Below are 11,679 nucleotides of genomic sequence, written 5' to 3'. Positions count from 1 at the left end.
CGCGGTGGCGAGTATGTGCATCATACCACGGGCTGCCTGCACGGCGTTCACTCGAACGCCATGCACATGGCGCGGAGCAGCCCCGGGTTGGTGTCGAACCCGAGCGGTCCTCCTGAGGGCCCGACTTCAAAATGTGAAATGAGCCCACGGCTCTACTAGTGTAGCCAAACGTCAGATTCGACTGGAGAGTACCCGGCATGGGCCGGGGAAAACCATCGAGTGCACGATGTTCACACCCTGACAGGGGAATCCTGTATTGGGGACGGGCGCACGAAACGGACGGTTTCGATGCTCGACGTCTCGTGCCCGACTCTGACTCGCGCGACTGCTTCAGTACTGACGACGCGGCACGCGGCGCGGCGCCGCGGCAGTGACACCCGTCATGACGACGCATCACGCAAGCCTTCTGGGATCACATCGCTTGATTTTCCGCTGGTGGATGGAATCAAGAAGGCGGTGTAGACGTGCGTGCGGAGGTGGTCGCGCCGTCCGTCACCTCGCAACGGACGCGGAGTACGCGGACTGAGGCGCCTCGTCGGGGGAGAGGGCATGCAGGAGCTCCCGTCAGGCATGGGGAGAGGGCATGAGGAGCTCCCGTCAGGCATGGGCGAAGTGCACAGGGAGTGACGGGGATGCTAGAGGCGGTGAGTGGCAGCATCAGACAGCGGCGCTGTCTTGCACCTGTCGGAGCTGGCACTGGTGCAGCAAGGGGTTTGCCTCAGGTCACGGAGCCAAGCGCCGCACAAGCCGCTGACTGAACAGGAGCTGGTGAGATGCTGCGTACGGACTCGACGTGCTCGGCTCTACGGCGTCACGCCGTCGTGGCTCTGACGAGGCGCACGGCACGTCGTGAACGAGGTCGCTCTTATTCCGCCATCAGCAGCGCGCTGCGCAGGCCACTGAGGCCGCAGAGGGAACAGGCCTGCACAGCTGCGAGCTCGACCGCGAGCCTCGATAGCGGGCGCGAGCTGGACCGTGTTGGGGCGCGGTTCAATCTCGATCATCACGCCGTCGTGGCGTTGGCGAGGCGTGTGGTGCGCTGGCAGCGCCGCCGCCGCCTGCTCTCCTTCATCTCGAGGCGGGATCGCGAGCTCGGGCGAGCTCGGGCGAGCTCGAGCGAGATGTCGGACATGGACTCGACGTGGTCTGCGTGAGCTGATGTCGATCATCACGCCGTCGAGGCGTTGGCGAGGCATGGGGCGCGATGGCAGCGCCGCCGCCGCCTACTATCCTTCATCTCGTGACGAGATCGCGAGCTCGGTGATCTCGGGTGATCTCGAGCGAGAGGTTGGACATGGACTCGACGTGGTCTGCGTGAGCTGATGTCGATCATCACGCCGTCGAGACTTTGGCGAGGCGTGGGGCGCGCTGGCAGCGCCGCCGCCGCCTAATCATCCTTCATCTCGTGACGAGATCGCGATCTCGGTGATCTCGGGTGATCTCGAGCGAGATGTCGGACATGGACTCGACGTGGTCTGCGTGAGCTGATGTCGATCATCACGCCGTCGAGACTTTGGCGAGGCGCGGGGCGCGCTGGCAGCGCCGCCGCCGCCTACTCTCCTTCATCTGGTGACGAGATCGCGAGCTCGGTGATCTCGGGTGATCTCGAGCGAGATGTCGGACATGGGCTCGACGTGGTCTGCGTGAGCTGATGTCGATCATCACGCCGTCGAGACTTTGGCGAGGCGTGGGGCGCGATGGCAGCGCCGCCGCCGCCTACTCTCCTTCATCTCGTGACGAGATCGCGAGCTCGGTGATCTCGGGTGATCTCGAGCGAGATGTCGGACATGGACTCGACGTGGTCTGCGTGAGCTGATGTCGATCATCACGCCGTTGATGCTTTGGCGAGGCGCGGGGCGCGCTGGCAGCGCCGCCGCCGCCTACTATCCTTCATCTCGTGACGAGATCGCGAGCTCGGTGATCTCGGGTGATCTCGAGCGAGAGGTTGGACATGGACTCGACGTGGTCTGCGTGAGCTGATGTCGATCATCACGCCGTCGAGGTTTTGGCGAGGCGTGGGGCGCGATGGCAGCGCCGCCGCCGCCTAATCATCCTTCATCTCGAGACGAGATCGCGATCTCGGCGATCTCGGGCGATCTCGAGCGAGATGTCGGACATGGACTCGATGTGGTCTGCGTGAGCTGATGTCGATCATCACGCCGTTGATGCTTTGGCGAGGCGCGGGGCGCGCTGGCAGCGCCGCCGCCGCCTAATCATCCTTCATCTCGTGACGAGATCGCGATCTCGGCGATCTCGGGCGATCTCGAGCGAGAGGTTGGACATGGACTCGACGTGGTCTGCGTGAGCTGATGTCGATCATCACGCCGTCGAGGTTTTGGCGAGGCGTGGGGCGCGATGGCAGCGCCGCCGCCGCCTAATCATCCTTCATCTCGAGACGAGATCGCGAGCTCGGTGATCTCGGGTGATCTCGAGCGAGAGGTTGGACATGAACTCGACGTGGTCTGCGTGAGCTGATGTCGATCATCACGCCGTGGAGACTTTGGCGAGGCGCGGGGCGCGATGGCAGCGCCGCCGCCGCCTACTCTCCTTCATCTCGTGACGAGATCGCGAGCTCGGTGATCTCGGGTGATCTCGAGCGAGATGTCGGACATGGACTCGACGTGGTCTGCGTGAGCTGATGTCGATCATCACGCCGTCGAGGTTTTGGCGAGGCGTGGGGCGCGCTGGCAGCGCCGCCGCCGCCTACTCTCCTTCATCTCGTGACGAGATCGCGAGCTCGGTGATCTCGGGTGATCTCGAGCGAGAGGTTGGACATGGACTCGACGTGGTCTGCGTGAGCTGATGTCGATCATCACGCCGTGGAGACTTTGGCGAGGCGTGGGGCGCGCTGGCAGCGCCGCCGCCGCCTACTCTCCTTCATCTCGAGGCGAGATCGCGAGCTCGGCGATCTCGGGTGATCTCGAGCGAGATGTTGGACATGGACTCGACGTGGTCTGCGTGAGCTGATGTCGATCATCACGCCGTCGAGACTTTGGCGAGGCGCGGGGCGCGATGGCAGCGCCGCCGCCGCCTGCTCTCCTTCAACTCGTGACCAGATTGCGAGCTCTGTGATCTCGGGTGATCTCGAGCGAGATGTCGGACATGGACTCGACGTGGTCTGCGTGAGCTGATGTCGATCATCACGCCGTTGATGCTTTGGCGAGGCGCGGGGCGCGCTGGCAGCGCCGCCGCCGCCTACTCTCCTTCATCTCGTGACGAGATCGCGAGCTCGGTGATCTCGGGTGATCTCGAGCGAGAGGTTGGACATGGACTCGACGTGGTCTGCGTGAGCTGATGTCGATCATCACGCCGTCGAGGTTTTGGCGAGGCGTGGGGCGCGATGGCAGCGCCGCCGCCGCCTAATCATCCTTCATCTCGAGACGAGATCGCGATCTCGGCGATCTCGGGCGATCTCGAGCGAGATGTCGGACATGGACTCGATGTGGTCTGCGTGAGCTGATGTCGATCATCACGCCGTTGATGCTTTGGCGAGGCGCGGGGCGCGCTGGCAGCGCCGCCGCCGCCTACTCTCCTTCATCTCGTGACGAGATCGCGAGCTCGGTGATCTCGGGTGATCTCGAGCGAGAGGTTGGACATGGACTCGACGTGGTCTGCGTGAGCTGATGTCGATCATCACGCCGTCGAGGTTTTGGCGAGGCGTGGGGCGCGATGGCAGCGCCGCCGCCGCCTAATCATCCTTCATCTCGAGACGAGATCGCGAGCTCGGTGATCTCGGGTGATCTCGAGCGAGAGGTTGGACATGAACTCGACGTGGTCTGCGTGAGCTGATGTCGATCATCACGCCGTGGAGACTTTGGCGAGGCGCGGGGCGCGATGGCAGCGCCGCCGCCGCCTACTCTCCTTCATCTCGTGACGAGATCGCGAGCTCGGTGATCTCGGGTGATCTCGAGCGAGATGTCGGACATGGACTCGACGTGGTCTGCGTGAGCTGATGTCGATCATCACGCCGTCGAGACTTTGGCGAGGCGTGGGGCGCGCTGGCAGCGCCGCCGCCGCCTACTCTCCTTCATCTCGTGACGAGATCGCGAGCTCGGTGATCTCGGGTGATCTCGAGCGAGAGGTTGGACATGGACTCGACGTGGTCTGCGTGAGCTGATGTCGATCATCACGCCGTGGAGACTTTGGCGAGGCGCGGGGCGCGCTGGCAGCGCCGCCGCCGCCTACTCTCCTTCATCTCGTGACGAGATCGCGAGCTCGGTGATCTCGGGTGATCTCGAGCGAGATGTCGGACATGGGCTCGACGTGGTCTGCGTGAGCTGATGTCGATCATCACGCCGTCGAGACTTTGGCGAGGCGCGGGGCGCGCTGGCAGCGCCGCCGCCGCCTACTCTCCTTCATCTCGTGACGAGATCGCGATCTCGGGCGAGCTCGGGCGAGCTCGAGCGAGATGTCGGACATGGACTCGACGTGGTCTGCGTGAGCTGATGTCGATCATCACGCCGTCGAGACTTTGGCGAGGCGTGGGGCGCGATGGCAGCGCCGCCGCCGCCTACTCTCCTTCATCTCGTGACGAGATCGCGAGCTCGGTGATCTCGGGTGATCTCGAGCGAGAGGTTGGACATGGGCTCGACGTGGTCTGCGTGAGCTGATGTCGATCATCACGCCGTCGAGACTTTGGCGAGGCGCGGGGCGCGCTGGCAGCGCCGCCGCCGCCTACTCTCCTTCATCTCGTGACGAGATCGCGAGCTCGGTGATCTCGGGTGATCTCGAGCGAGAGGTTGGACATGGACTCGACGTGGTCTGCGTGAGCTGATGTCGATCATCACGCCGTCGAGGTTTTGGCGAGGCGTGGGGCGCGATGGCAGCGCCGCCGCCGCCTAATCATCCTTCATCTCGAGACGAGATCGCGATCTCGGCGATCTCGGGCGATCTCGAGCGAGATGTCGGACATGGACTCGATGTGGTCTGCGTGAGCTGATGTCGATCATCACGCTGTTGATGCTTTGGCGAGGCGTGGGGCGCGCTGGCAGCGCCGCCGCCGCCTACTCTCCTTCATCTCGTGACGAGATCGCGAGCTCGGTGATCTCGGGTGATCTTGAGCGAGAGGTTGGACATGAACTCGACGTGGTCTGCGTGAGCTGATGTCGATCATCACGCCGTGGAGACTTTGGCGAGGCGCGGGGCGCGATGGCAGCGCCGCCGCCGCCTACTCTCCTTCATCTCGTGACGAGATCGCGAGCTCGGTGATCTCGGGTGATCTCGAGCGAGAGGTTGGACATGGACTCGACGTGGTCTGCGTGAGCTGATGTCGATCATCACGCCGTCGAGACTTTGGCGAGGCGCGGGGCGCGATGGCAGCGCCGCCGCCGCCTACTCTCCTTCATCTCGAGACGAGATCGCGATCTCGGGCGAGCTCGGGCGAGCTCGAGCGAGATGTCGGACATGGACTCGATGTGGTCTGCGTGAGCTGATGTCGATCATCACGCCGTCGAGGTTTTGGCGAGGCGTGGGGCGCGCTGGCAGCGCCGCCGCCGCCTACTCTCCTTCATCTCGTGACGAGATCGCGAGCTCGGTGATCTCGGGTGATCTCGAGCGAGATGTCGGACATGGGCTCGACGTGGTCTGCGTGAGCTGATGTCGATCATCACGCCGTCGAGACTTTGGCGAGGCGTGGGGCGCGATGGCAGCGCCGCCGCCGCCTACTCTCCTTCATCTCGTGACGAGATCGCGAGCTCGGTGATCTCGGGTGATCTCGAGCGAGATGTCGGACATGGGCTCGACGTGGTCTGCGTGAGCTGATGTCGATCATCACGCCGTCGAGACTTTGGCGAGGCGTGGGGCGCGATGGCAGCGCCGCCGCCGCCTACTCTCCTTCATCTCGAGACGAGATCGCGATCTCGGCGATCTCGGGCGATCTCGAGCGAGATGTCGGACATGGACTCGATGTGGTCTGCGTGAGCTGATGTCGATCATCACGCCGTCGAGGCTTTGGCGAGGCGTGGGGCGCGCTGGCAGCGCCGCCGCCGCCTACTCTCCTTCATCTCGTGACGAGATCGCGATCTCGGCGATCTCGGGCGATCTCGAGCGAGATGTCGGACATGGACTCGATGTGGTCTGCGTGAGCTGATGTCGATCATCACGCCGTCGAGACTTTGGCGAGGCGCGGGGCGCGATGGCAGCGCTGCCGCCGCCTAATCATCCTTCATCTCGAAACGAGATCGCGAGCTCGGTGATCTCGGGTGATCTCGAGCGAGATGTTGGACATGGACTCGACGTGGTCTGCGTGAGCTGATGTCGATCATCACGCCGTCGAGACTTTGGCGAGGCGCGGGGCGCGATGGCAGCGCTGCCGCCGCCTACTCTCTTTCATCTCGTGACGAGATCGCGAGCTCGGTGATCTCGGGCGATCTCGAGCGAGAGGTTGGACATGGACTCGACGTGGTCTGCGTGAGCTGATGTCGATCATCACGCCGTCGAGGTTTTGGCGAGGCGTGGGGCGCGATGGCAGCGCTGCCGCCGCCTACTCTCCTTCATCTCGTGACGAGATCGCGAGCTCGGTGATCTCGGGTGATCTCGAGCGAGAGGTTGGACATGGGCTCGACGTGGTCTGCGTGAGCTGATGTCGATCATCACGCCGTCGAGACTTTGGCGAGGCGCGGGGCGCGCTGGCAGCGCCGCCGCCGCCTACTCTCCTTCATCTCGTGACGAGATCGCGAGCTCGGTGATCTCGGGTGATCTCGAGCGAGAGGTTGGACATGGACTCGACGTGGTCTGCGTGAGCTGATGTCGATCATCACGCCGTCGAGGTTTTGGCGAGGCGTGGGGCGCGATGGCAGCGCCGCCGCCGCCTAATCATCCTTCATCTCGAGACGAGATCGCGATCTCGGCGATCTCGGGCGATCTCGAGCGAGATGTCGGACATGGACTCGATGTGGTCTGCGTGAGCTGATGTCGATCATCACGCTGTTGATGCTTTGGCGAGGCGTGGGGCGCGCTGGCAGCGCCGCCGCCGCCTACTCTCCTTCATCTCGTGACGAGATCGCGAGCTCGGTGATCTCGGGTGATCTTGAGCGAGAGGTTGGACATGGACTCGACGTGGTCTGCGTGAGCTGATGTCGATCATCACGCCGTCGAGGCTTTGGCGAGGCGTGGGGCGCGCTGGCAGCGCCGCCGCCGCCTAATCATCCTTCATCTCGAGGCGAGATCGCGATCTCGGGCGAGCTCGGGTGATCTCGAGCGAGAGGTTGGACATGGACTCGACGTGGTCTGCGTGAGCTGATGTCGATCATCACGCCGTCGAGGCTTTGGCGAGGCGTGGGGCGCGCTGGCAGCGCCGCCGCCGCCTACTCTCCTTCATCTCGTGACGAGATCGCGAGCTCGGTGATCTCGGGTGATCTCGAGCGAGAGGTTGGACATGGACTCGACGTGGTCTGCGTGAGCTGATGTCGATCATCACGCCGTCGAGACTTTGGCGAGGCGTGGGGCGCGCTGGCAGCGCCGCCGCCGCCTACTCTCCTTCATCTCGTGACGAGATCGCGAGCTCGGTGATCTCGGGTGATCTCGAGCGAGATGTCGGACATGGACTCGACGTGGTCTGCGTGAGCTGATGTCGATCATCACGCCGTCGAGACTTTGGCGAGGCGCGGGGCGCGCTGGCAGCGCCGCCGCCGCCTACTCTCCTTCATCTGGTGACGAGATCGCGATCTCGGGCGAGCTCGGGCGAGCTCGAGCGAGATGTCGGACATGGACTCGATGTGGTCTGCGTGAGCTGATGTCGATCATCACGCCGTCGAGGTTTTGGCGAGGCGTGGGGCGCGCTGGCAGCGCCGCCGCCGCCTACTCTCCTTCATCTCGTGACGAGATCGCGATCTCGGCGATCTCGGGCGATCTCGAGCGAGATGTCGGACATGGACTCGATGTGGTCTGCGTGAGCTGATGTCGATCATCACGCCGTTGATGCTTTGGCGAGGCGCGGGGCGCGCTGGCAGCGCCGCCGCCGCCTACTCTCCTTCATCTCGTGACGAGATCGCGAGCTCGGTGATCTCGGGTGATCTCGAGCGAGAGGTTGGACATGGACTCGACGTGGTCTGCGTGAGCTGATGTCGATCATCACGCCGTCGAGGTTTTGGCGAGGCGTGGGGCGCGATGGCAGCGCCGCCGCCGCCTAATCATCCTTCATCTCGAGACGAGATCGCGAGCTCGGTGATCTCGGGTGATCTCGAGCGAGAGGTTGGACATGAACTCGACGTGGTCTGCGTGAGCTGATGTCGATCATCACGCCGTGGAGACTTTGGCGAGGCGCGGGGCGCGATGGCAGCGCCGCCGCCGCCTACTCTCCTTCATCTCGTGACGAGATCGCGAGCTCGGTGATCTCGGGTGATCTCGAGCGAGATGTCGGACATGGGCTCGACGTGGTCTGCGTGAGCTGATGTCGATCATCACGCCGTCGAGACTTTGGCGAGGCGCGGGGCGCGCTGGCAGCGCCGCCGCCGCCTACTCTCCTTCATCTCGTGACGAGATCGCGATCTCGGGCGAGCTCGGGCGAGCTCGAGCGAGATGTCGGACATGGACTCGACGTGGTCTGCGTGAGCTGATGTCGATCATCACGCCGTCGAGGCTTTGGCGAGGCGTGGGGCGCGCTGGAAGCGCCGCCGCCGCCTACTCTCCTTCATCTCGTGACGAGATCGCGATCTCGGGCGAGCTCGGGCGAGCTCGAGCGAGATGTCGGACATGGACTCGACGTGGTCTGCGTGAGCTGATGTCGATCATCACGCCGTCGAGACTTTGGCGAGGCGCGGGGCGCGCTGGCAGCGCCGCCGCCGCCTACTCTCCTTCATCTGGTGACGAGATCGCGATCTCGGGCGAGCTCGGGCGAGCTCGAGCGAGATGTCGGACATGGACTCGACGTGGTCTGCGTGAGCTGATGTCGATCATCACGCCGTCGAGGCTTTGGCGAGGCGCGGGGCGCGATGGCAGCGCCGCCGCCGCCTGCTCTCCTTCAACTCGTGACCAGATTGCGAGCTCTGTGATCTCGGGTGATCTCGAGCGAGATGTCGGACATGGACTCGACGTGGTCTGCGTGAGCTGATGTCGATCATCACGCCGTTGATGCTTTGGCGAGGCGCGGGGCGCGCTGGCAGCGCCGCCGCCGCCTACTCTCCTTCATCTCGTGACGAGATCGCGAGCTCGGTGATCTCGGGTGATCTCGAGCGAGAGGTTGGACATGGACTCGACGTGGTCTGCGTGAGCTGATGTCGATCATCACGCCGTCGAGACTTTGGCGAGGCGCGGGGCGCGATGGCAGCGCCGCCGCCGCCTACTCTCCTTCATCTCGAGACGAGATCGCGATCTCGGCGATCTCGGGCGATCTCGAGCGAGATGTCGGACATGGGCTCGACGTGGTCTGCGTGAGCTGATGTCGATCATCACGCCGTTGATGCTTTGGCGAGGCGCGGGGCGCGCTGGCAGCGCCGCCGCCGCCTACTCTCCTTCATCTCGTGACGAGATCGCGAGCTCGGTGATCTCGGGTGATCTCGAGCGAGATGTCGGACATGGGCTCGACGTGGTCTGCGTGAGCTGATGTCGATCATCACGCCGTCGAGGCTTTGGCGAGGCGTGGGGCGCGATGGCAGCGCCGCCGCCGCCTACTCTCCTTCATCTCGTGACGAGATCGCGATCTCGGTGATCTCGGGTGATCTCGAGCGAGATGTTGGACATGGACTCGACGTGGTCTGCGTGAGCTGATGTCGATCATCACGCCGTCGAGGCTTTGGCGAGGCGTGGGGCGCGCTGGCAGCGCCGCCGCCGCCTACTCTCCTTCATCTCGTGACGAGATCGCGATCTCGGGCGAGCTCGGGCGAGCTCGAGCGAGATGTCGGACATGGACTCGACGTGGTCTGCGTGAGCTGATGTCGATCATCACGCCGTCGAGGCTTTGGCGAGGCGTGGGGCGCGCTGGAAGCGCCGCCGCCGCCTACTCTCCTTCATCTCGTGACGAGATCGCGATCTCGGGCGAGCTCGGGCGAGCTCGAGCGAGATGTCGGACATGGACTCGACGTGGTCTGCGTGAGCTGATGTCGATCATCACGCCGTCGAGACTTTGGCGAGGCGCGGGGCGCGCTGGCAGCGCCGCCGCCGCCTACTCTCCTTCATCTGGTGACGAGATCGCGAGCTCGGTGATCTCGGGTGATCTTGAGCGAGAGGTTGGACATGGACTCGACGTGGTCTGCGTGAGCTGATGTCGATCATCACGCCGTCGAGGCTTTGGCGAGGCGTGGGGCGCGCTGGCAGCGCCGCCGCCGCCTACTCTCCTTCATCTCGTGACGAGATCGCGATCTCGGGCGAGCTCGGGCGAGCTCGAGCGAGATGTCGGACATGGACTCGACGTGGTCTGCGTGAGCTGATGTCGATCATCACGCCGTCGAGGTTTTGGCGAGGCGTGGGGCGCGCTGGCAGCGCCGCCGCCGCCTAATCATCCTTCATCTGGTGACGAGATCGCGATCTCGGGCGAGCTCGGGCGAGCTCGAGCGAGATGTCGGACATGGACTCGACGTGGTCTGCGTGAGCTGATGTCGATCATCACGCCGTCGAGGCTTTGGCGAGGCGCGGGGCGCGATGGCAGCGCCGCCGCCGCCTAATCATCCTTCATCTCGAGACGAGATCGCGATCTCGGCGATCTCGGGCGATCTGGAGCGAGATGTCGGACATGGACTCGATGTGGTCTGCGTGAGCTGATGTCGATCATCACGCCGTCGAGGCTTTGGCGAGGCGTGGGGCGCGATGGCAGCGCCGCCGCCGCCTACTCTCCATCATCTGGGCGAGATCGCGATCTCGGCGATCTCGGGCGATCTCGGGCGAGATGTTGGACAGAGATTGCGATCTCGGGGATCCCCAGATGGCGTCACACTAGGACTGGAGGCATGGCATGGCGCCTACCTCGATCGGGCCTCTTTCGGAAAGCAGCACCGCTGCCTCTTTCGGAAAGCCAGCACCGCTGCCTCTTTCGGAAAGCAGCAACGCTGCCTCTTTCGGAAAGCAGACGGTTGCCAGCGTAACGGATCGCTGGCGGGAGGGATGGCGCGGAGCGCCCAACTCCCAGTGCGGCGCTGTGGGCTTGAAGCCGGCGTTGCACGGTCTCGCTACACGAGTACGTGCCTCGGCGCGGAAGGGTGGGCGACAGACAGCGAGCCCGGAGAGGTCAGCTGTAGCCCGACGCCCGCACGAGGGGCCGACGGCCGGGGGCCAGCGGTGACGCTGGCCTGGAGGGACGGCCGGAGCGCCCAACTCCAGTGCGGCGTTAGGCATGGAGCCGGCGTCGCACGGTCTTGTCACACGAGTACGTGCCTCGGCGCGGAAGGGTGGGCGACAGACAGCAGCCCGGAGAGGCGAGTTGTAGCCCGACGCCCTCACGAGGGGCCGACGGCCGGGGGCCAGCGGTGACGCTGGCCTGGAGGGACGGCCGGAGCGCCCAACTCCAGTGCGGCGTTAGGCATGGAGCCGGCGTCGCACGGTCTCGTCACACGAGTACGTGCCTCGGCGCGGAAGGGTGGGCGACAGACAGCAGCCCGGAGAGGCTAGTTGTAGCCCGACGCCCGCACGAGGGGCCGACGGCCGGGGGCCAGCGGTGACGCTGGCCTGGAGGGACGGCCGGAGCGCCCAACTCCAGTGCGGCGTTAGGCATGGAGCCGGCGTCGCACGGTCTCGTCACACGAGTACGTG

The 11,679-nt window shown here is 64.6% G+C and overlaps 1 protein-coding gene across 1 annotated transcript; it reads right to left on the bottom strand.

Moving 5' to 3' along the window:
* Positions 1–865: 865 nt before the first annotated feature.
* EMIHUDRAFT_225980 (hypothetical protein) lies at positions 866–11,453 on the bottom strand (the record flags this gene model as incomplete). The annotated part of the gene is made up of 4 exons (XM_005789380.1): positions 866–922; positions 10,897–11,095; positions 11,183–11,284; positions 11,371–11,453. The coding sequence occupies 4 exons, from the start codon at positions 11,451–11,453 to the stop codon at positions 866–868; spliced, it is 441 nt and encodes a 146-aa protein (XP_005789437.1).
* Positions 11,454–11,679: the final 226 nt, after the last annotated feature.

This window comes from Emiliania huxleyi (assembly GCF_000372725.1).
Source record: "Emiliania huxleyi CCMP1516 chromosome Unknown EMIHUscaffold_129, whole genome shotgun sequence".
In the NCBI taxonomy this organism is placed as follows: Eukaryota; Haptophyta; order Isochrysidales; family Noelaerhabdaceae; genus Emiliania; species Emiliania huxleyi.
Note: the sequence above shows the minus strand (reverse complement) of the source record. Positions and strands in the feature narration are given on the sequence as shown.